At 46.3% G+C, this 25,595-nt stretch overlaps 1 protein-coding gene across 3 annotated transcripts; it reads right to left on the bottom strand.

Moving 5' to 3' along the window:
- Positions 1 to 1,182: 1,182 nt before the first annotated feature.
- Positions 1,183 to 25,595, bottom strand: khsrp (KH-type splicing regulatory protein). 3 transcript variants are annotated; one of them, XM_080550682.1, is made up of 18 exons: positions 25,460 to 25,595; positions 24,023 to 24,125; positions 23,663 to 23,722; positions 23,401 to 23,437; positions 17,796 to 17,854; positions 17,316 to 17,396; positions 17,150 to 17,207; positions 16,598 to 16,769; positions 16,349 to 16,447; positions 15,284 to 15,442; positions 15,024 to 15,126; positions 12,211 to 12,335; positions 7,850 to 8,176; positions 7,302 to 7,408; positions 4,957 to 5,048; positions 4,603 to 4,800; positions 2,694 to 2,884; positions 1,183 to 2,229 (listed from the first exon to the last, which is right to left on the bottom strand). In XM_080550682.1, exons 1-18 carry the CDS (start codon positions 25,538 to 25,540, stop codon positions 2,221 to 2,223), a joined length of 2,061 nt encoding a protein of 686 aa, XP_080406808.1. In that variant the 5' UTR covers positions 25,541 to 25,595; the 3' UTR covers positions 1,183 to 2,220. The 3 variants fall into 3 exon arrangements, with proteins under 3 accessions (XP_080406808.1, XP_080406809.1, XP_080406810.1); XM_080550683.1 differs by having other exon boundaries at positions 12,211 to 12,330; positions 15,013 to 15,126; positions 15,299 to 15,442; XM_080550684.1 differs by having other exon boundaries at positions 15,299 to 15,442.

Genomic DNA, 25,595 nt, shown 5'->3' with positions numbered 1-25,595 from the left:
TATGTATACATGTGTATACAGTATATATATAAAGACGTTATAGCTAGCTAGCTATGAGTTATCCTCAAAATAATGAACAGCAAGCTAGGTCCTAAACTAGGGCCGGTGGAAGAGGGCAAGTGTCACATTGTACAGACTACCAAAACAGAAAAATAAAATCTTAACGACAGCAAAAGTGAAAGATGTCAGAAATGCATTACCTGGAGATTCAATAAGGTAATTGTATATGTCAGGATATGACACCTCAGGCCATTGGGTCGGGTCGTTCATCAACATGGATGGAGGCAGACTGAAAGGACACACGTTGCCTATTTCATTAATTTTCTCCATAACGACGTCGATCATTGATCGGCAACGACACTATATAATTGTTTGCCTGATTGGCCATCGGATTTGCGATCCTAATATCTAAAAAACAATACGGCTTTCTTATTTTATCGGATTAAAGCAAAAACCACAAATTCCCATTGACCGCCATTCAAACTTCTACACTTCTCGCACCCAACAGGGGACGTGATCGTCCTGATGACAGGGAGATGACGTATGACTGCTCTGGAGGCAGACTGAAAGGACACACTGCCTATTTCATTACTTTTCTCCATATAACAACGTCGATCATTGATCGGAAACCACACTATATAATAGTTTGCCTAACTGGCCATCGGATTTGTGCATCTAATATCTAAAAAGCAATACGGTTTTTTTATTGTATCGGATTAAAGTTGCAAAAACCAGAAATTCCCATTGACCGCCATTCAAACTTCTACTCTTCTATCACCCAAAAAGGGGCGTGCTCGTTCTGATGACAGGGAGATGACGCGCAATTGCTCTGATGAATGATATCTTTAATTAAGTATTAATCCATGTCAGACCTTCAGACAATCACTCGCACACAATCCGTGACAAGTGAGACTGCAGACAAATTCATTAATTGTAAAACTCAGTGACCATGACTTGGTTTGAATCCAAGTATTCTGTGTAGTAGTACCCTTGTCAAGACTATTAACCCTCTGAGCTTAAGTCTGGACATTAAACTCAAGAGCTGATAGTCTTCAAGTCTCAAGCAAGTTTATTCATCAAACTAAAGTTGTGTAGTCAAGCACAGAAGCCGCCATCAAATAAGAAATATTACCAAAACATGTCTGGATACTTTTTTTTTATTGTGAAGTTTTTAAAAACAAGCAGTAAAAAGTAAAAAAAAGAAAAGAAAGAAAAACAGCATACAATATACAACATGACTCCTTGGAACATGGAGAAAACAAATAACGTAAAAGGCTTCCCTCCTGACGATCCAGTCCGCTTTTGAAGTCAGAACGGGTGGGGTGGGGGTGGGGGGGGGGCCTCTGTGCAACACAAGGCACAGGACTGAACAGCCAAAACAAAAGACACAGTACCATCATAGATAGTGTAACACACAGACACACGCATACACACACACATTCATACAGTACACAGACAAGCTTCACCCTCACACACACACAAACCCAGGCTCATCCCTAGGGAACAGAAGAGGGGGGCAGAAAATTAGCCTGCTACTTTAACACTGGGAATGTTTAAACAGAACTAGAGATTAAAAAAAAGGAGAAAAAAAAGCCTAAAAGCAAAAAAATATCCTTTTGCTTGCAAATAAAAAAAAAACTTCTTTTTCTTATCTTTTTTTATTTTTATTATTTTTTTTATACAAACTGATGCTCAATATTAGAAGAAGTAATACTCAAAGAACTGTTAGACAACCGTTTTTTTTTTCCTCGTGAGAAAGAAAAACCAAACTAGAGAAGTGCGAGTTCGTGTATGTATTTTACAGATGGGGCGGAGGGGGGGTGTTAGCAAGTGATTGAGCACTCACTTTCCATAGCTTTTCTTTTTCTGAGAATCTTCCATGTCCTCTGATGTCACTTTTGGGGGGGTCAGGGGGGTGTTGGTGGTGGGATTGGTGGAGGGCGGGCGGGGGACAAAAAGAAAAACAACCATGGTTGCTTTCAATTTTTTTCATAAAAAAAAGGGAGGGAGGGTGTTAAGACGGGTAGGGGGGGGGGGGGACAGGATACAGCCCCGATGGGCAGGAGGGTTTCGCTTCAATCAAAACCACAAAAAAAAAAGATAATCTTTTTTTTTTCTTTTTGTTGAAAGACCGAAAACAAAAAACATTTAAAAAGTCCAGTCCTCTGGCTGAGGGTGCAGCAGGGAGGCCTCCCCGTCTGGAGACTGGTGCCGTCCGGTTCACTGGGCCTGGAACACACGGGGCAACAGTCAGAACCAACAGCCATAGGGCAAGGTGTGTGTGTGTGTGTATTTGTTGTTTGTTTCTGTTGGCCTTACTATGGAGTGGCTGTGGCTGGCTGTGTCTTCGGGTCTTACTCTGTGTGTTAGTGGTTTTACTTGTTTTGTGTGTGTGTGTGTATTAGCGGTTTTACTTGCTGTGTGTGTGTGTATGTGTGTGTGTGTTGTTTTATTGGCTGTGTGTGTATTAGCGGTTTTTCTTGATCTGTGTGTGTGTGTGTGAGTGTGTCCTACCTGCTGTCCCTGCTGTGGGGTGGCAGCCTGTGTGTGTGTGTGTGTGTGTGTGTGTCCTACCTGCTGTCCCTGCTGTGGGGTGGCAGCCTCTGTGTGTGTGTGTGTGTGTGTGTGTCCTACCTGCTGTCGGGTGGCTGTGTGTGTGTGTGTGTGTGTGTGTGTGTGTGTGTGTGTCTTACCTGCTGTCCCTGCTGTGGGGTGGCAGCCTGCCCCGGGGCCTGTCCTGGCTGGCCGTAGTAGGCGGCCTGCTGCCTGTAGTACTCAGCCCAGGCCGCGCTGTAGTCCTGCTGCCCCCCCGCCGCCGCCGCCGCTGCTGCTGGGGCCGGGGCCGCCGCCGCTGGGGCCCCCGCTCCCCCACCACCAGCCTGGCCTGGAGACAGAGAGAGAGAGGGGGGGGTCAGTGGAAGTGGTAATAAACAAACTGCTGGAACGCCTTAACTTCCCCTCAGGGATCAATAAAGTACCTGCCTGACTGTCTGTCTATCCGTCAATCTATTTATCTAAGCTAAGCCTGGTTAATTGTTTCCAGGGAGGGTGGGGGGGGTACAGTGGAAGTGGCTGGGCGACTGTGGCTCAGAAGGAAGATCGCAAAGGTCGGCGGTGGTCCTTGGGCAAGACACTGAACCTGCTGTAACGCCTTAACCTTCCCTCAGGGATCAATAAAGTGCCTGCCTGCCTACCTGCCTACCTATCTGCCTGTCTGTCTGTCTATCCAAGCTAACCCTGGGGAAGTGTTTCCAGACACAAATGACACACGTGACTGACAGGTGCTTTTGTTCTCCTGCTGACCATCGTCATGTGACGGGGGCTGGTGAGAGGTGGACCAAGTCAGCACGGTAATTTTTCAGTTTTAATTGAATAGATTACGAAAGTACAAACTGGAAGCAATCAAATGATGTGAAAATAGTTAAAGAAGATTATTATAAGCTTATTTGGATGCTGGTACACCTCAACTCAACTAGCAGAGAATATCGCTCTGAAGCTAAACAGACAAACACACTGTTCTTCAGACTGAGCTCCATTGCGCTAGCTAGCTAGCGAACAACAAAGAACATCGTGCTAGCTGGATATCTGCTCTGCATGTTAAGTACATCATGCTAATAGAACTTAGAACATGCTAAAAACACGCAACGAGATGATCAGTCATTCACAGTCCCTGAACATATACAAGACGTGCATCTCCAACTCAGTGTCGTACAAATTGCAGAACGTGTAAAGGCAGATGATAGTGGTGTGAATCACGTATCGAGAAATGAGCCTATACTGTTATATTGAAGGGCTCAACATTTTTTAAATTATTTTTTTTATTAAAAAAACGTTTTCCCCCTTCAATTTGTCGTTCGTCTCGCTCTTATCCAGATCAACACGCATGCGCTGTTGTTTTCCTATGGACAGCCTCGATGCGTAGTTTCTAACCGGAGCGAAACCACCCTTTTCAAGCGGAGCATCCGTTTGCGTAGCGAATTCTATCCTAAATTCCGATTCCAAGTGAAGCAAATGTTCTAGTGAGAACACACCCTAAAAGAGTGGTCCTCACCAACGTCAGGACTCAGGAAAACCTCTCTTCAGTGTGATGTTGTGGTCAGACAGTCTGGAGCCACACAACTAGGCTCTTCCATCCAACATACATTTACATTTTAAGCATTTAGCAGACGCTTTTATCCAAAGTGTCTTACAATTCCAGATTACAGGGGACAGTCTCCCTGGAGTAATTTAGGGCTTAAGTGCTTTACTCGAGGGCACCACTCAAGGGTGGTGCTCCCAGGTAGGTGGGATTTGAACTCATGACCTTCTGATCTTCTCAGTCCAACTCACTACCATCACATAACACACTAGGCCACCACTACCCCCCAGACAACTAGGCTCCCCCCCCCCCCATGGAAGCAGACTCCAGCTCCTCACCCATCTTCTTGGAGTATTCCTCCCAGGTCTTGGAGGGATTTGAACTCATGATCTTCTGATCACCAGTCCAACAACTCGCATTAGGCCACCCCCCCTCCCAGACAACTAGGCTCCACCCACCCCCCTCCCAGACAACTAGGCTCCCCCCCCCCCCCCCCCCCATGGAAGCAGCCTCCCGCTCCTCACCCATCTTCTTGTAGTACTCCTCCCAGGCCTTGGTGTAGTCCGGCTGGCCCCCGGGGTTCTGGGCGGCCTGGGCCTGGTCCGCGGGGGCCGGGGCTGCTGCCGCTGGGGCCTGGCCGGGCATGGCGCTCCCTGGCTGCTGCTGGTAGTACTGCGCGTAGTAGGCCGCCCACGCCGCGTTGGGGTCCGCCGCCCCCTTGTCTGGTGGGGGGAGGGAGGGAGGGAAGGAGGGGAGAGGAGTGGTTAAAGAGGGTCAGGAGGGGTAACCATGGAAACAATGAAATCGGTTGGGGAGGGGAATATGTCTAGCAGAGGTTGAAACCAGCTGATCTAAGCCGTGTGTGTGTGTAGACTTACTGGGGTCGTGGGGTCCGGGGGCCTGCCACTGCTGGTAGGTGTTGCCCCAGCCTTGGGGGGCGCCGTACTGGTGACCGCCGGGGGGGCCGCCACTGTAGAGGGGGGGAAAGGAGGGAGTTAGAAACTGTCTTCAAGAGGTGTAGTCTGGGGGTGAGCACACCAATAGTGTAAAGAGGTGCATCCTCTCCTCCTCCTCCTCCTCCCCATCAGTGAGGAAACCACCCATGGACTGTTGGCACGCTTCAGTTTTATCAATCGATTTTAACGGCACCGATAAACAAACACTGGTGCCAGACTCCACTAGACTCCAGCCCAGCAGTAGGGGTGTAACGATACATCGATTCACATCGATTCATTGACTAACGATAGGGCTGCACGATTTGGGGGAAAAAAATCGAATTGCGATTATTTGAACAGATATCGCGATTGCGATTAATTTGCGTTTATTATTTTTTTAAATAGCAAAGAAAAAAAAAGGGAGTTTTTGTAAAGTGTGGCCATATCTCCGGCTAGGAAGGTCGTATCAACGTGCAGTTTGTTTGTACGTCTTCAGGGGACTTAGAGGCTCCCTCCTCTAGCACCCCCACAGCCCGAGCTACGAGTGAAAGAACTAAACTTACATTGGGTTGCTTTAAAGTTGGGTTGCTTTAAAATCAAGCTTCAGATTAAAACATGTGATGGAGCATTACTAACCTGACTCAGGTGGTTTGTTTCACACAACCATCTAGGAAAGCTTCATTGGAAGCTGTTTGGAAAAGGGCAGGTACTTTCAACAAATACTTGGCAGGTGATTGGATGAATCTGTCTATCACCTTCTATCATGGGCTAATTTCAGAGAGCATTACCACATGATACCATCAAACTGTTAACTGCTCTTATGCCATCAAACTGTTCTAATGCAAGGATGAGAACTTAAAAGATATGAATTGGAACAACATATTTATGTATGTTTTTTTTTAAACAGCTGCCATTTTGTTTCTCTCAAGTGTCCATTTCTTTTGAACAATTCCAATATGAAAATAAAATAGGACCTTTCTACAAACAAGGTTATTTAATTATGGCTCAGGAGCAGCATCTAAATATTGCACATACTGCAATCAAGTTAAATAAAGTGCTAATAAAAATGTCCAGTAAAAAAGAATAGGTCCTTTCTGTAAACATTGAAATAGAAAAAAAAAAAAAAAAAAAAAAAAAGCGCAGGCAAATCGCAGGCATTGCGATTAGCTAATCGCATCATTTCAAATCGCGATTTCGATTTCAAATCGATTAATCGTGCAGCCCTAACTAACGATCTGATTACATTGACGCAATGTAAAAACATCGATCTATATCGTCATCTTAAAGATACACCTTTATTTTGAAATGGCACATTCTGCGTGACTGTCACCATTTCCGTGCAGCGCGCGACTAGCAGACGTTTACACTCTCTGCTCGGTTGGGAAAACTCATCATGTTGACTGACGCTGGCTGCGTTCGTCAAACACGCTCTGGAAATCTGATCAGCACTCGCGGAACGCCTCTTGTCCAATCAAATGACTTGACGTTGAACCCAGTGTTGCGCTCCGGCGCTCTCAGAGCGAGTTGACGAACGCAGCCCACATGTTACTGACGCTGTCAGCCAGTCAAACGCGGACTCCCAAACCCCACCTCTCCTCTCCTCTCTGCTCTGAGCGGTCCTTCCAAACCCACGTTGCGCTAGCCTGCCTAGCTTAGTTAGCTAACGTTAGCTACAATAACTTTGCGAATAAAACAAACAAGCACCGTGTGTTCCTCACAGCCCACCACAGGGACACACATCTACCTCCACGTCCACTGGGCTGCTACAGGCCAACTAGCCGCAGAGACACACATATTCACAACACTGCATGCTAACAGAAGTTAAGCTAAAGCAGCTAACGTGTGTTTTTTGGGGGGGCATGGTAGGGTCGGGGAGGGGATACAACTTACACACAAACAGACACACACACACGCACACAACATGATATCGCGTCATATCGATCATATCGTCATATCGATCTTGAATCGAATCGAAATCGTATCGTGACTGACATTGTGATATCGTCAAACATTGTATCGTCATACAAACAAATCGATATAATATCGTATCGTGATGAAGCTGGTGATTTACACCCCTACCCAGCAGGGGGCAGCAAAGCACCAAACGTTAGATTTACGACCACTTACTCAAATTCACAGAATAGACAGATAAATAGATAGATATAGATAAAATGATGCCTGAATTTCCCCTCGGGGATCGATAAAGTACCCATGTACTGCTTACCACTCCATTCTACCACAGAAGATGGGTTTGATATGAGCTGAGGGAGGGAGGGGGATGTACTTACTGTGGGGGACCCCCAGGGCCTGCGTTGTAGGGGTTGGGGTTATAGGGCCCCATGGGACCTCCAGGGCCGGGACCCCCAGGGCCAGGGCCCACCGGACACAGCGGAGCCTGAGAGAGAGAGACAGGGTCGGGGGGGAGAGAGAGTCAGACACGGCCCCTAAGATGGACTGCTGCAGACATTCAAGCACCAGAGAAATTCTCAGTTTTTCATATTCAAAATTCCACTCAATTCCACTATGGTGGGCCACCAGTCTAGGTAATTAACAGGAAACCCTGGTGTGTGTGTGTAAGCGTGTGTGTGTGTAAGCGTGACTGTGACTGTGTGTAAGCGTGACAGTGTGTGGGTGTGTGTGTGTGTGTAAGCATGACTGTGAGTGTGTGTGTAAGCGTGACTGTGAGTGTGTAAGTGTGTGTAAGCGTGACTGTGTGTGTGTGTGTGTGTAAGCGTGACTAAGTGTGTGTGTGTATGTGTATGTGTAAGCGTGACTGTGTGTGTGAGTGTATGTGTAAGCATGACTGTGAGTGTGTCTCTCTCTGTCCCCCCCCTACCTCGATCTTGTCCTCTATGAGCTGCTTGGCATGGTCGATCTGCTGGGGGGACCCCCGGATGATGAACAGCTTGAAGTTGGGGTCTCCGTTGGGGGGAGGCTGGCGGGAGATCTCCACGAACGCCCCCGTCTGCTGGTTGATGGCCTTCACGTTCTCCCCGCCCCGGCCAATCACAAGGCCGCATTTGTGGGCGGGGATGGAGAAGGTCACCTCCCCTCCGGGGGGGCCGCCGCCCCAGTTGCCCTGGCCCCGCCCTCGGCCGCGCCCACCACCTCCGCCTCCACCCCCTCCCGGGGACATGCCGGTGCCTGGCGGACCTGGGGGTCCCTGTTGGGGGCGGGGGACGACACGGTATCAGGACACGGTTCACCTAGCCTACACGGTCTGTTAGCTAGCTACTATAGATAGATACATACATAGACAGAGAGATACTAGGGGTGCAACGGTTCAGTTGGCCCACGGTTCGGTATGAACCTCGGTTTCTGGGTCACGGTTTCGGTACGTGTTTTGTGCGTAAGGAGAAAAAAAATGCTAGTATTTATTTACAAACTGTCACTTTACTTTATTTTGCATATACCGGTACTTATACAAATAAATACTTGTTTAGAAGTGCCTCCTAGGCTTGACTACTGGTACCAGTGTTTCCCCTAGGTTTGCTGCCTTGGGAGGGTGGCATGGATCCTCCAACCCCCCCCGCCCCGTTGTGAAATGTTAATTTCTCCTCACCCCCGCTCTTAGTAACAGAACAAGTTATCTCTGTAATATCATAATATCAATTATGTGACTAGAACAAATATGATAATTTATAGACTTTATTGTTGAGCCACAAAGCCATCACTTATTTTTATTAATTGTTTTACTGTTTTGACACTAACAATCTTGACTTCACTATCTGTCCACTTTCTCACCTGGTTCCTCTCTCTCTCTCTCTCTCTCTCTCTCTCTCTCTCTCTCTCTCTCTCTCTCTCTCTCTCTCTCTCTCTCTCTCTCTCTCTCTCTCTCTCTCTCTCTCTCTCTCTCTCTCTCTCTCTCTCTCTCTCTCTCTCTCTCTCTCTCTCTCTCTCTCTTCTCTCTCTCTCTCTCTCTCTCTCTCTCTCTCTCTCTCTCTCTCTCTCTCTCTCTCTCTCTCTCTCTCTCTCTCTCTCTCTCTCTCTCTCTCTCTCTCTCTCTCTCTCTCTCTCTCTCTCTGTCTCTGTGTCTCTCTCTCTCTCTCTCTCTCTCTCTCTCTCTCTCTCATCTCCATCCTCCTCTCTCTCTCTCTCTCTGTGTCATCTCCATCCTCCTCTCTCCCTCTTTGCACTGACATTAATTAATTAATTTAATTTTGCCATTTAGCAGACGCTTTTATCCAAAGCGACTTACAATTACGAATTACAGGGACATTCCCCCTGGAGTAACTGAGGGCTAAGTGCCTTACCCAAGGGCACACTAGTAGTGGTGTGGCTTCAGGCGGGATTTGAACTCACAACCTTCCGATCACAAGTCCAACTCACTATCCACTAGACCACCACTACCCCCCCTGACAATCACACACAAACATATGTGACAGGGTCTGGTTAAAAAGTCTGCAAGTCTGGCAACATCATTTTTCAGTTTTTTTACTACCTTTCATTATCTACCTGTCATCTGTCAGTGATGACATGCTGACATGTTTAAATAGCAAAAATGTTTAGCTAATTCAAGATTCATGTTTTTTTATTGCCATGTGTGTCAAACGTTTATGACATCCTATTACAAGTAATGAAGGGGGGTGCTGAGGGTGCTGCACCAGAACCATAGGTTCTCAAGGCTACTTGTGGTCTTGATTACCTGTCCACTTTCTCACCTGGTTCTTGCTGTCTCTTTGGTGTGCTGACTCCATCCTGCTCTCTCTCCTCCTCCTCTCCCTCTCTATCCTCCTCTCTCCCTCTTTTGCTGTCCACCGAAAGGCAAACATAACAACCAGAATATGTATAATCTAATAAGAGGTATACATTTATCCATATCAATGTATAACATCATTCTAATTGTATATTGGGTTGCTGTGGGCAATGCAGTCAGATAATGTCATTTTGACTTGACTCTCACCTGAAAAACAATCTTATGTCCATCTATGGAAAAACAGACATTTCCAATGAGTGAGGGTTTGTTCCAATGCTTCAAGCACCCCTAAAAAGCGTCTAAAATCGTCCATATCGCCAGATTCGGGTTTGGGTGCGTTTAATAAACGCGGGAAGTTAGCCTGCTTGTCAGAGGTTTGGGGTCTACGTTAGGGCTGCACGATTAATCGATTTTAAATCGAAATCGCGATTTGAAATGACGCGATTAGCTAATCGCAAAGCCTGCGATTTGCCTGTGTGTTTTTTTTTTTTTTTTGCCATTTATAGCAGACGCTTTTTTAATCCAAAGCGATTTACAATTACGAATTACAGGGACATTCCCCCTGGAGTAACTGAGGGCTAAGTGCCTTACTCAAGGGCACACTAGTAGTGGTGTGGTTTCAGGCGGGATTTGAACTCACAACCTTCCGATCACAAGCCCAACTCACTATGTGTTTCTCAACCTCTCCTCGGGGCGCCCCAGCCGCTCCACAGATTTGATCTGTTCCACCACCAGCACACCTGATTCAACTAATCAAGTCCAAATCATAATTGCTTTGGACTTGATTAGTTGAATCAGGTGTGCTGGTGGTGGAACAGATCAAATATGTGGAGCGGCTGGGGCGCCCCGAGGAGAGGGTTGAGAAACACCACTACCCGTATGGGATACGTCATACAGCGCGTCGGATTCAACGTCAATGAACGTCAACGTCAATGAACGTAAAAAAAAAAGACACTTGTTGAGAGAAACAAAATGGTGTTGCTGTTTAAAAAAAACATAAATAAATATGTTGTCCCAATTCATATCTTTTAAGTTCTCATCCTTGCATTAGAATTAGAGCAGTTAATAGTTTGATGGTATCATGTGGTAATGCTCTCTGAAAATAGGTGATAGATAGATTCATCCAATCACCTGCCAAGTATTTGTTGAAAGTACCTGCCCTTTTCCAAACAGCTTCCAATGAAGCTTTCCTAGATGGTTGTGTGAAACAAACCACCTGAGTCAGGTTAGTAATGCTCCATCACATGTTTTAATCTGAAGCTTGATTTTAAAGCAACCCAACTTTAAAGCAACCCAATGTAAGTTTAGTTCTTTCACTCGTAGCTCGGTCTGTGGGGGTGCTAGAGGAGGGAGCCTCTAAGTCCCCTGAAGACGTACAAACAAACTGCACGTTGATACGACCTTCCTAGCCGGAGATATGGCCATATTGCTATTTAAAAAATAAAAAAAAACGCAAATTAATCGCAATCGCGATATCTGTTCAAATAATCGCAATTCGATTTTCCCCCCAAATCGTGCAGCCCTAGTCTACGTCCATCCATTACTAAAACTATTATTGTTGGCCTTTATTTGCACTTACAGTAGAGACGAATGGCTTGTTTGAGATTAGCACGTCAGAGCGTGTGTGGAGGGAGCTGAGCCCCGCCCTTCGTGAAACGAGGAGACAAGCGGACAAGCGTGGCAGCAAAACGCACCGAGGAGAAACATATTAAATGAGGGTGCACATAAATTAGGCAAATGACACAGAATAAACATTTTGACCACAAACATATTTCGGCCATATACAACTGGGAGAAAAATATTATTATAAAAAAAATAATAATCATGAACCGAATTGACATTGAACATTTTTCTTGCGGGGGCGGCCCGCCCCCCCAAGGCAATGGTAGGGGAAACACTGGGTACTGAAGAGGAAGAATTCAATGTAAAAGTGCACTTTAGGCTTGACAGGTCGACCATATGCGCATATTGTTAACCGAAATGACCCTACAACCGGATTTGTAGAACTCCTGGGCTTCCTCAAACTGTTGCCATGTTCTCAACTCCGCTCGCCATGAACAAACATTTGAACAAGTTACAGAAACAACTGCGTTCCAGACAAACTCGACCTCCGACTTTCAATGGAACGCATCATAAACCGAAAACCCGACAATTCACTAGTGTGTATTGAGCCGTGGATGGCGAACCGTGCAGTTCAATATAAAACCGTGAACCGTTGCACCACTACTAGATACATCAATAGATCAATAATTTATTGGTCTCCGTGGGGAAATTAAGAAGCTCCCACCACAACAGCAGCAACAAAATAAAGAGACAATTGAATAATAATATAATAAAAGAACAAATAGACAAATACAAAAGCTCTAAATAGAAAGAGACATTATCAGTGTCAACAGTCCAGTATGAATTGACGCCAGCCTGACCCCGCCTCATGCGTACAACCTGACCCCTGACCCCCCATAGGTACCCCCTGCCCCCCCTCCTCTCCCCCCCATACGTACCCCCTGCCCCCCCTCCTCTCGGACGCGGATGCTCTGCAGCAGCTCGTTGATGATGGAGGCGGCGTGCTCACAGCGGTCTGGGGGGCCCATGATGTGGGCGATCTTATCAGGACCCGCTCCCTCTTCTACAGAGAGAGAACAGGGGGATGGGAAGGAGGGATGGAGAGAGAGAGAAGGGGGAGAGAGAAAGGGGAGAAAAGAGGCAGAAAGAGAGGCAGAGACGGAGATGTAGATAGAAAGAGAGTCACCATGATGATCACGTCAACCAAAGGAAGGTTTGAGTCACATGTCTGAGTCTCTTAATAGATACCGTACCCTCATCTGAGAGAGAGAGAGAGAGAGGGGGGGGGGGGGGGGGGGAGGAGAGCAAGAGAGATGGAGGGAGGGAGGGGGGACAAAGAGCAAGGGTTACCATACAGATCATCATTTCAACAACATTTTCAAGTTAAGCCCAGGGGTTTATGATGAAGGTTGTTGCCCTAGATCATCGTTTCTGGGGGCGTTCAGACAACATCGGGGGGCGCTGGAACAGATATTTTAAAAAGGGGGGCGTTGAGGTGTTCTTGGGGGGCGTTCGCGCATTAAGTATTTTTCTCATGAAAAACAGCTGTCAGCAGTGTTGTTACGGGTACGTTCGTAAATGCACGAACGGTCATTTCGCTCGGACAAACCGTCTTTTTAGTCAGAGCACCCATCTCTGAGCGCTCCCAGAGCGCAGTGTTCTGAACTTGGCCGGGCTCTGTGACGCAGACACACGTAGCGCGGGGCCCACATTTTTTTTAAAGTGAGTGTCAACAAGAAGATGAAGCTAAAAACTCAGCTAGCAAAGGCAGAGTTTTTGATAGTTTCCAATGTGTCGGGGTAAGCTGCATTGTAGAAGAATCTTGACAGTACATGTACAGTGCAGAAATTGCAATACTATGCTAGTCTACGATAGAAAGAACCCCGGTTCATCCCATCTGTAATGTCATGTTTCAACTCTTGCCATCCTTTTCTTGCATAGCACCCGCAAATGAACACGGATAGGAGTGGAATAGGCTATATAACTGTAAATAGTTGATTGTCTTTGGATTTAGCCAGTTGGCGAAGATTTATGAGGAATAGGCTATTTAATTTGTGTTGCTCATCTAACAGCGATAAGGTGTTGTTTAATTTACAGTCTTGTTTAATTTCTATGAGTGTTTTCCTTGTAGGCTATGCTTGAGTGACATGTGTTTCAGTTTGTAGGCTCATTGTAATTGTTGGCTATAAGCAAGAGAGAATATTTCTTATGTTAGTTTTGATACTGAGTCCATGTCCCCGCCGGTGACGTAAGCCTGTCGTGCCAAATACTCCCTCCCCGCGTATACACACTACCCTCTGCGCTTATGCGTTCGCTTCCTTTCAATACAGCTTATTTAATTTAGTTAAAATTAGTGCTAATACCATACCACCATACCAGAACATCACAGCAGGAACAACCTATCTCAAAAAAGCGATCGTATTGTAATAAACCAGTCCGGAAAGTTCTCTGTCGCTTACCAATAATCTAACCTAGAGAAATCAGCTACGAATGTCCCTTCCCCTCGCAGGTTCATTACAGTATATTACATAAATGTATTACTGTTAAGTGTTGTTGTGGATGTTATCCCTAGTGCCATTCTGAGGTTAGCATTGCGATGTGTTCGTCTTAACGTTTACAAACTAAAATATACGATCGCTTTTTAGTGATATGTTGCTCCTCATGTGATGCCCTGGAAACGAACACATAATCACTCCGAACAGCTGTCAACGTCTTTTGTTGCTATAGGAAACCACTACTCTGTCTGCTTGCGATTGATCAGCTGTCAGCAGTGTTATTACAGGTACATTCGTAAATGCACGAACGGTCAGTTCGCTCGGGCAAACCGTCTTTTCAGTCAGAGCACCCATCTCTGAGCGCTCCCAGAGCGCAGAGCTCTGAACTTTGGAACTGTGTTAACAAAGTCTAATAAAAAAATAATAAATGTTAGCATCATAAAACAGTCTGTTTGTATTCTCTGATGTTGTCTGAGTTTGTTTAACACTCATAAACAGCATTTTTATTCACATTCACATGGCTTTTCTGCTCTCTGGTAAACTAATGATAATGATATTCCAACTGCCCAGTTAAATCAAATCCATTATTTGGCATTCAGTGACATGCTTTTTAAATGATATAACACAGAATATTAGTCAACATTAATATTCAGGGAAGAAAAAAAGCCAACTTTTTTTGATGGGGGGCGGTAAGAGACCTGGATAATGGACAGGGGGGCGCTGGCCCAAAAAAGGTTGAGAACCACTGCCCTAGATACTGATATGTTGTGTGTATATGCAGGGCTCGACGTTAAGGCTTGTCCGGGACAAGTGGACTTTCTCCTGCAGTTGTCCGATGGACAACTCCAAATAAAAAAACAAAATCAATGTGTTCATATCCGCAAAAAAAAACAATTCCTCCTTCGGTTGACCGATCGGAAAAGTACAAAATGTATTAACGAGCCAGGCCGCACCTCATCCTCGCTGCCTCCGAGGCCTGGTCCTGGACTAAATCACTCAATGTCAAATCTCAGTCGACGGTGCTTTTTAGACTAGGATTAGGCTTGTGCCCCGCTGGTGAAACCGGCCTTATGATATACTCCCTTGAGTCTAAATGTGACACGTTCTAGTCTTTTGGTCCTAATCATTTCGGCAACCAATCAAAATGTTCCGACTTTTCTTTTGAAACACGGAACTACGTTTCCACACAAAATTCACCCACAAGGGGCTCACCTGGTCTGAACAAGGGGCTCACCTGGTCTGAACAAGGGGCTCACCTGGTTTGAACTGTATCCTGACTCCGGCGTCATTCTGAATCTTCTTGATCATCTCTCCGTTGCGACCAATCACAACTCCCACAGAGTGGCGGGGCACGGGCACCTGAACAATCAGAACGCAATACCGATCAATACAGCGCATGGACCGGTGGAACAAAGATTTACGTAATTCTGCAGTTTGAGCTTAATGGCTTTGGCCGATGCATCTCAAGTCGATTGACTCCCCCTCAATCTCACACACACACAGACATACCACTCACAGATAGGGTACTCACGTCCATGCCTCTTCCTCCGGCCCCCCCGGGTCCTCCTCCTCCTCCTCCTCCTCCCCCTCCTCCGCCTCGTCCAAACTCGTTTCTGTCTCCGAAGCCGGGGTTGTCTCTCTCCCGCAGGATCTCGTTCACCAGCTCCTTGGCTTGCTGGAGGGGGACAGAGAGAGAGAGAGAGCACAACAATATATGTATTAGCAATAACAATAATAATACATGTCATTTAGCTGACGCTTTTATCCAAAGCGACTTACATTGCAGTGAGTGCATACATTTGTCAGTACATATGGTCCCAGGGGGAACCGAACCCACAACCACTTCCAGGCGAGAGGGTTATGTGAGTAAGCAGACAATACAGGACCACGGGTCAGTGTGTGTGTGTGTGGGACAGGTGGTGTGTGTGTGTGTGGGGGACAGGTGGTGTGTGTGTGTGAGTGTGGGGGACAGGTGGTGTGTGTGTGTGTGGGGGACAGGTGGTGTGTGTGTGTGGGGGGGGGGGGGGACAGGTGGTGTGTGTGTGTGTGTGTGGGGGGGGGGGGGCACAGGTGGTGTGTGTGTGTGTGTGGGGGGGGGGGGGACAGGTGGTGTGTGTGTGTGTGTGGGGGACAGGTGGTGTGTGTGTGTGGGGGACAGGTGGTGTGTGTGTGTGGGGGACAGGCGGTGTGTGTGTGGGGGACAGGCGGTGTGTGTGTGTGTGTGTGGGGGACAGGCGGTGTGTGTGTGTGTGTGTGGGGGACAGGTGGTGTGTGTGTGTGTGTGTGGGGGACAGGTGGTGTGTGTGTGTGGGGGGGACAGGTGGTGTGTGTGTGTGTGTGTGGGGGGGGGGGCACAGGTGGTGTGTGTGTGTGTGGGGGGGACAGGTGGTGTGTGTGTGTGGGGGACAGGTGGTGTGTGTGTGGGGGACAGGCGGTGTGTGTGTGTGTGTGTGGGGGACAGGTGGTGTGTGTGTGTGTGTGTGTGTGTGGGGGACAGGCGGTGTGTGTGTGTGTGTGTGGGGGACAGGTGGTGTGTGTGTGTGGGAGGGGACAGGTGGTGTGTGTGTGTGTGTAAGCATACCTGAACTTTGTAGGGATCCCCGATGATGCGCAGTGGCTTGTCCATGTTGGGCGGCTGGGAGCCATCTTGGATGAGGATCATCTTCACGCCGGCACGCTCCTACGGAGAGAGAGGACAAAACACATGTCACAAACAGCTTCAGTCTCACGCATGCATCTGCCTAGAAAAGTGTGTGTGTGCAGGGTCTCTCCACCCACCTCCTCACTAACACACACCCTCCTCTCTTTCGAGACACACACAGTGTCTTACCTGGAGCTGTTTGATGGTCTCTCCACCCTTGCCGATGATGAGGCCGGCCTTGCCGGCGGGGATCATCATCTCCTGCATGGAGCCACTCTGCCCGCCATTGGTCGACTCGTTGAAGGAGGGCGGAGTGCCCCGCCCCCGCGACACTATTTCATCCAGGAACATCTTGGCTTTCCTGATAGGAGAAAGAAAGAGAGAGAGAGAGAAAGAGGGATGGAGAGAAAGAGAACGCACAAGAGAGAGAGAGAATTTGTAACAGCCGTTTATTGGCACAATTCGAAACCACAGCCATTACAGAGAGTCACGACCAGATCTCACACACAAGACAAGCGAAAGAGAGGAGAGAGAAGAAAGAGAGGAGAGAGAAGAAAAAGTGGCAAGGCTTCAGTGGGGAGAGATAAAGGATGATATGGCGAGGGAGGGGAGAGAGATAAAGGATGATATGGCGAGGGAGGGGGGGGAGATAAAGGATGATATAGGGAGGGAGGGTGACTAAGACAGAGGGGGTGGCTGCAGAGCTGCCGTGACAGACAGCAGTGAGGTACAGTTACTCACGCTATGGCCTCAGGGGAGCCCGTGAGGGAGACGCTCCTCTCTGGCATTCCTCCGCTGTCTGGGGGAGAAAACAAACAAACAGAGATGGGGGGGGGTTAGTACAACGTCACGTCTCCGCAGCACTGACTGGTTTAAGATGATAAAGGTCTTAACAGAGGCAGAGCACCTGGCTCACCTGGAGCAATCTGGACCTTGCAGCCCGAGTCCTGCTGGATCTTGTTGATCTGCTCCCCACCACGACCGATGACTGAGTGGGGAAAAGAGACGTTTGGAACCGTTAATACACCCGAAAGGCCAAAGTACGGACTGACAAGATGTACAAAATGGGGGGGGGGGGGGCGGGGGAATACAAGCAGTGCGGACATCACAGTTGGGTGGGACTCGAGTATAAGCCTCTGAGGCGGGAGGAAGCCAAGAGGCACACTGACAGAACAAAGAGGGTACTCCGCCCCCCCCCCGCCTACCCCCCGATGTCCTGTGGTAACATTTGGGGCCTGTGGACATGGCCGATGTCCCGTGGGAACAATCTGAGGTGGGGCTGAACCCTGTCTTAAATTGTGACTTTCAAATCACATCTGTCTGCTACACGTGGTGGAATGGATAAAGTTGTTTGTGTGTGTGTGTGTGTGTGTGTGTGTGTACTCACTGAGCCCGACCATGCCGTCTGGAACTCTGTATTCTTCATTCATAGTGGAGGGCCTGGCACTGCAGAGACAGAACAAAGGGAAAAAGAGCGTGAACGTGTGTGTGTGAGAGAGATTTGGGTGCATCAGAGTCAACATGGAGATCTGAGCGATATAAAAAAGCACCGGCGGGGGTCATGTGACGATGGCTGACTGAAAGACGTGTTTTCGCCGAGCTCCCGCTCTCACACATTTATACTTATATTATTAGCAATTTTATGCACATATTTCAACTTATTTTTTTACTAATACAGTGTTGTGTTAACTGTCAACAAGAAAGAAGTGTCCATCTCTGACAAACTATGTCGAAACAAACGAAAATTCAGCCAAAGAAATGTGCGCAGGCAGCTAGCCATACCCAGGTTGCTAGCCAAACAGCAGACATTAAGGGCCAATCCCAATTCCCTTTTCTACCCCTATGGCTCGTTTTCGAGTGTGACTCGATTCGAAGCAAAGGCCTTCGAACAGAGCCACAAGCAAAATCTACCCCTATGAATTGGGACAGCCCTTCATGACGTCAACAACAGTGGTTTAAATAGACGCGGTACGGGTGACGCGATCTCGCAATGCCTTCTTCAGTTGTGTTTATTTCTGTTGCGTGTGCTATAAGGATCTTTTTTCGTTTGTTATCAACACACTGTAGTGTTTAGACGTTCCTTTTTTAGTCTCTTCCGTCAGCGATGTCTTTTTTGTGGACATCGCAATAATGACAATGAATGACTCCAACCAAAACAACCAGTCCATCAGTAGTCATAAAGCGTTGTCCAAAAATCACGTTACCAAGCGCCTTTCTCAGAACAATTCGTCGTCTAGAATCCAAAAATCAATCCATCATAGTGGTGGTCAAAAACGTAGAAAGAGGATCTCTTGGGGACGCGGCCACATTTGCCCGTGAAGGAGATGACAAATAAGCGGAAACATTTCTCAGTAGAGTCGAACGGTGATAGATCATCATCCTTTACGCGTATCCTTAACTGTAGTTACATTTCGCGTGTCATATGCCATTAGACATGGAAATATGTCAATGCGCGGCTGTCATGCACAAATCAGCTTGTAACGTTAGACACACAGCACACAGCACATCGGCATGATAACGTTTTGTTGTTGTGGTTATAAAGAAAAGGTCTATAATGCATTGAAATGAATGATACAACCCATTAATAATATTACATAATAACAACTGCTCTGATTAGATTGCGGGTGGAAATAGGTCAAAATGCGCATCATGTACAAGTCAGCTGAACGTTTGATAGGTAACTTTACATATGTGTACCATCATCCGCTGTCAAACGCCACAGGTAATAATTGATTTATGATTGTACATCTCTGAAATGCTCGACTGTCATGCAGCGTTGCGTTACTGTAACGTTAGACACAGCACCGACATAAAAGCGATTTTTGGGTTATGCGTGTTATAAATAAAAGGTCTATAATGCATTGTAATGACATTAAACTAAGACAATAAGATGGTTATCATAATTTTCCAAATCTTTATTAATAAGTTATTACAGAGAATTAAAATGACATTTCCGCATTGAATAGAGCGACATAAGATTTCTGTAGATGATTCGCAATGCATCATGGAATCAAGGGGTACGGATTCAAAGCTAGTCTGGTCCTGAAATCGCTCGAAACGAAGTAATAGTTAGCCCTCCCCCTTACCCCTAGCCCTCGATGAAATATGAATTGGGACAGCCTTCGCCCTAAACGTGAACGCGCAAATCGAGCCATAGGGGTGAAAACGAAGGGCTAGGGGTGAATTGGGACGGGGCATAACTCTCCGTTGAAAAACTACGAACCTCCGCTAGCTACAGACACCAAACCATTGATTCGCGAGCTAACTCAAAACTTCAGTGACATTGTGGAAGAAAAGCTATCTAAGATCTCGGGAGTTCTGGACAGAATTTCCACAACCATAGAAGCCCAGTCCACACGCATTACCGAGGCAGAACAACAAGTGTCGGACGTGGAAGACACAGTGAGCGGTTTACAAGCAAGACTCGCCGAAGCCAGGTTTCGAGTTATGTGGGAGCCAATGGGAGCTGATAAGGAAGGTCTGAGCTCCCATGAAAGCAGTAAAATCATACATCTGTGGGGGTCGCTAATAATACATTACCATAACCATTATTTGATCAAAAATGTCAATGTAATGAGTATTATTTATATGATAAATATTCTAAAATAAACACGTTTTCCAAAAGAACTACGCGCACCAGCATTAATCTCCTGTGAATGACAGTATGCCTTTGACTGCCTGCACTTTACCACCAAGACACTATGGGGCGCAGTAGAATATTGTGCAACAGCGGAATATGATCGTTGAGAGCTTGCGAACGTGATTAGTTTTTCTCAATTGCTAAAACACATTTCCCAAAACTTTCCTCCATTTTCCCAAAACTCTAAACACAACACACTTTTCTAAAGCTACATAAACAAAACCACACCTTCTCTCTTCAAAACTCAAACTTTCACACCAAAACAGCTGCTCAAAGCCTATACTCATCATTACAGACTACAACAAAACAACTGAAAACACAATGTTCAGTGTGTGAGAATGTTCTTTTTTTCACAACTGCCAAAGCACATTTTTAGAAACCTTACAGTATCTGTTCTCAGAATATATCACTGTAGAGTATTGGGCATTCATAGATTTGTGTGTTTCATATAAACAGTATGTAAATCTACAGAAAATACAGTATGTACACTACGGTACATGTGGGAAAACGGTACATGCGGGAAAACTAGGGTTAGGTGCTAGGGTGACTTGGTACATTACTGTAACTGTGAACATTCTAAATCTGCTACTGCGACACTTTAATGTAATGAATGTGCAACAAGTATTATGTGCAATATGATAACCCATGTTTACATAAGATTCAGATATAGGAAAAAGTTAGGATATTTATAGCATAGTGTACAGCACAGTGTTGTATGACACATCATTTGAAAGCTTACAATCTGTAGTTTAAGCATATGTAAAAAACAGAAAAATGACTTTGCCCCCTCCTTGATCATTCCACCAGATCGCGTCACATATGTTCATCGAGTCTTCAGAGAGAGGCACACTTCCTCCGACTTTAAATCTGGCCCATATTTCCCTGATTTTGAAGAAGGATAAGCCCCCTGATAACTGTGCTTCGTACAGACCAATACGTTTACTCGGGGTTGATGGTAGATTACTATCTAAACTCCTTGCAAGAAGATTGGAGGAGGTACTGCCCATTCTAATTAAACCGGATCAGACAGGATTTATCAAGAACAGATATTCCTACTCCAACGTTCGACGGCTCCTTAATGTAATACAATTCTCAAAAAAAAGGGTCCTTGCTATTTCATTGGATGCTGAGAAAGCGTTTGATCGAGTGGAGTGGGGGTATCTGTTTGATGTCCTCGACAGGTTTGGATTGGGCTCTGGGTTTACTGACTGGGTTAAACTTATATACAAATCGCCGGCTGCGAGGGTCATGGTAAATGGTTCAGCGTCTGACGTTTTCCCCTTGAGTAGGGGCACACGTCAGGGCTGTCCTATGTCGCCTCTATTATTTGCGTTAGCGCTCTAACCCCTTGCCGAGGCTATTAGGAACCATCAGGGACTGTCAGGTGTCGTATTAGGAGACACTGAATACAGGATTTCGCTCTATGCTGATGATGTATTACTGTTTATTACCGACCCAGAGTGCTCAATACCGGTTTTATTATCAATAATTAATAAATTCGGTCAATTTTCAGGGTACAAAATTAATTATGACAAATCTGAGGCCCTGCCATTAGGTGACTTTGGGGACTGGACGGCTCTTGTCGATTTCCCTTTCAGGTGGTCAACTTCAGGCTTTACTTACCTGGGCATTAGAGTATCAGCGAACATTGACGATTTGTATAAACTAAATTTTACACCAATCCTGACATCAATCAAAAGTGACCTTGACAGGTGGTTTGATCTCCCTCTATCATGGATGGGCAGAATTAGCCTGATTAAGATGAATGTGCTTCCTAGACTATTATACTCAATGCAAATGCTACCGCTTAAGATCAATAGAACAACCATCTTGGATATTGAAAGGTTTCTTTCAAGATTTATATGGCATGGAAAGAAATCTAGGTTGAAAATGAGGACCTTGCAATTGCCTATAGAAAAATGGGGTCAAGCCGTTCCCAATATTCTGTATTATAATTGGGCTTGCCATGCCAGGATAATTTCAGGCTGGCTCAAGCATTTCCTTCATCAAGGAGAGTACCCCGTAGATGCATGGTGTTGTGCCCCCTACTCTTTGCTCAGCCTTATCTCAACTGACATGAATGACCTTCCAGCAGGGGTCAAGGACAATCCTATCATATATACCACACTTAAGATATGGCGTGATATTAGTAAACATGTTGGCCGGAGATGTTTTTCATCAGCACTACAACCTATATCTCAAAATAAAGCCTTCCCTCCTGGTGTAGGAAAGAGTATATTTGAAGACTGGCACTCAAAGCAACTAAGACTTGTCGCTGACTTATTCGAAGGTGATAATTTCATGTCATTCTCACAACTTCAGAGTAAATACGAAATACCTCATCACTTTTTTGCATTCCTTCAGGTGAGACATTTTGTAAAATCTGATCTATCACTCCCAACAGACCAACCAATGAAAAGCTCAATTGATAACTTCCTTCTCAACTTTAACAACAAAAAATTCATTTCCTTTTTTTATGAAAAACTTTACTCTACTAACTCTATTAATATCAACAGATCTAGAGAGCTATGGGAAAAAGATTTGGAGGTTGAACTTGATGCCGACATGTGGTAAAAAAAAAAAAAAAAAAACACCTGTAATAGGCTTAGAGAGTCAGTACAGAATATTACACAGACTACAACACACTCCCCACTTCCTAAACAAAATTAATCCCCAGATTTCTCCCATCTGTGTGAAATGCAAAAAGGATGTAGGAACTTATTTTCATTGTATTTGGCAATGCCCCTTGATATCCAGATACTGGAAAAACATTGCTAAGGAACTTAGTTCAATATTCCACACTTCGGTTGGGGCTGAACCAGGCTTGTTTATTCTGAATATACCTACGGGGCAACTCCCTCTCTCCACTGGACGGATGACTTTAATGAGTAAACTTCTACTTCTGGCGAGGCGATGCATCCTATTCCAGTGGACCCCCAGTCACACAGTGGTACAGAGAAACTTTTAAGGTCTTTCCTATGGAACGCCTCAGTGCTACATTAAGGGGGAATGACAACTTTTTCTACGGTATTTGGCAGCCCTATCTTGATTATCTTCCTGATGATTTAGTTGACCTACTGCAGAAAGGACGCCCGCGATTTGTTTTCACAAATAAATCATAGTCATTTGTTTTGCTTTTGTAGTCTCTTTACCTTTGATGTGTTTCTGTTGTGTTTGATATGTCATATATGTCCAGTGTACTAATGCAACCCATGTATGCTAACCATTGTTTTTGTTTTGTAACTTGACAATACCTGTGCTGTCTGATTGTTATGTTGTGCAAATTGAATAAAATATTATATAAAAAATATAAAAATAAAAAATAAAAAGCACCGGCAAAACAACGCCTTACCTTTGCTGGGACAGGGCAGCCAGCTGAGCGCCGATAGCTGAAAGGGAAGAGTAATCGATCACTGAACAGATCCAGGAGGGCATATTATTATAATAATAACTTTTATTTGTATAGCACTTTTCCTGCAAACTTTGCAGCTGTTGAGGTAGACATATACAGTAATAAGTGGTCACCTCACTGTGGGTGTGTGTGTGTGTGTCTTGAGGGGTTTTTGTGTGCGTGTCTTGAGGGGTTTGTGTGTGTGTGTGAGTGTTATACATACAAAGAGCGGTGGCTGAATCTCTGTCGCTTTGTGAGGCCATCTTCTTAGCCTCTGGTTGGTCTGGAACAAAAAGACATGTAATGGTAAACGGACTGACTTATATAGGGCCTTATTCCAAAGCGCTTCAAAGGCCTCTCATTCACCCATTCACACACCAATGGCGGCAGGCTACCATGCAAGGCGCCGGCCTGCGCATTGGGAGCAATTTGGAGTTCAGTGTCTTGCCCAGGGGCACCGACATGTGGCCAGCCGGGGTTCTAACCGCCAATCTGCCGACCTTGCGATCATTAGACGCCGGCTTGACCTCCTGCGCCACAGCCGCCCCATGTGTGTACATGGTCTCTCTCTCTGGTGCCCTACCTGCATCTTCCAGTGAGCGTTTCTGTGCTGCAAACGGGTAGGCCTCAGCGCCGCCGTTGTTGTTCAACGGGGGTCCAGTGTCACCGCCAATCTTAGCTGCGATCTAGGGAGCAAAACACAAGGGAAAAGATGGTGAGTTAAGCGTTTGTTCAGAGTTCAATACACAAAGGTAGCAAACAAACTAGGCCCTGCATTACACTGATGAGACTAGGTGTTCAGAGTTCTGCAGCGGCCTAACAGCAGGCATGGTTATGAAGAGGATCTAACAACAACAGTTGTTGTTTAGTTGCCTGAAGATGCTTTCTGAATCGACCTGGTTGGCGTCACCAATGCAGCTGGTTAGCTCTGTGTAACGTTCATCATCATGTTGTTGTCCTAACACCAGGGGAGCCACCCCTCCTAAATTTCGTTGTTTGGTACCTGTACTGTAGCAATGACAATAAAGACCATTCATTCATTCATTCATAGTGGTTGTTTTGATGAGGCACATCCAACTTGGTCAAAAAGCTAACTTTGATCATTGAGTGTCTACTCTTCTCACTGAGCAATTTAAGGGATTCTCGGGAAGAGAATACACGTTGGCTGGTATGCACTCACTTAATTGTACGTTTGAGCCAGCATGAGTAATTGTTTATCTAGCTACAATTCTGCAAGCTTCTTGTTAAAAAAAAAAGAAGATAAATGTCTGACAAATATTGACAAAGCTTGTCGGAATTGTATGGGGAAGCTGTGACTCAGGAGGCAGAGCCGGCGTCTAATGATCGGCAAGTCGGCAGATCGGCGGTACGAACCCCGGCTGGCCACATGTCGAGGTGTCCTTAGGCAAGACACTGAAACCCCAAATTGCTCCCAGAGAGCGGGCCGGCGCTTTGCATGGCAGCTTGCCGCCATTGGTGTGTGAACGGGGTGAATGAGAGGCCGTTGTAAAAGCGCTTTGGAATAAGGCGCTATGTAAATGCAGTCCGTTGAGTAGCCTAAATGCGATGGAGGGAAATGCTAAACTAGCCCGCTAACTAGGCTAGCTATGGACCCTACTAACCATCACCACGCACACACACACACACACACACACACCGTTTAACCAGCCAGCTAACTAACCAAACACAGTCTACCCGCCTTGCTAAAGTCTCCAAACAACCAGACGTGTTTTTACACCCCGGCAGGGGGGGGGGGGGGCAAACATGTGGTTAAATCCCAGCTAAGAAATCCGCACTTTGTCTCCGTTTACCCGCGCCGCATAAACCTTTGTAAACCACGCCGGTCCCCATTGATTCCAGCGAGGCTAGGCTAAACATGCTAACCTATGGCCTCGTTGCTATCCGCGGGCTAGCACACCACACACACACACACACACACACACACACACACACACACACACACACACACACAACAGGCTCCGCTGGTCCTCCAGCCTGGTCCCTGGCCCGGCGACCTTACCTGTCTGGCCCGCTGCACGGCGTCGGCGAAGGCGTCTTTTTTACCTCCGGCTCCTCCGAGCTCCGCGCCGTAGTCCGACATGCTTGTTCGAGCTCAAGGGGGGGAAAAAACCACAGACACACACACACGGAGGTTC

Source organism: Nansenia antarctica (assembly GCF_963989245.1).
Source record: "Nansenia antarctica genome assembly, chromosome: 2".
Classification (NCBI taxonomy): domain Eukaryota; kingdom Metazoa; phylum Chordata; class Actinopteri; order Argentiniformes; family Microstomatidae; genus Nansenia; species Nansenia antarctica.
Note: the sequence above shows the minus strand (reverse complement) of the source record. Positions and strands in the feature narration are given on the sequence as shown.

Bases quoted from the DNA above. Each gene is read 5' to 3' on its own strand.
- khsrp (XM_080550682.1), bottom strand. From the start codon at position 25,540: ATGTCGGACTACGGCGCGGAGCTCGGAGGAGCCGGAGGTAAAAAAGAC. The intron at 16,448-16,597 runs GTAAGACACTGT...CTCTCTCCGTAG, and splicing joins AGACCATCAAACAGCTCCAG to GAGCGTGCCGGCGTGAAGAT. The intron at 5,049-7,301 runs GTAAGTACATCC...CCCCCTCTACAG, and splicing joins GGCCCTGGGGGTCCCCCACA to TGGCGGCCCCCCCGGCGGTC.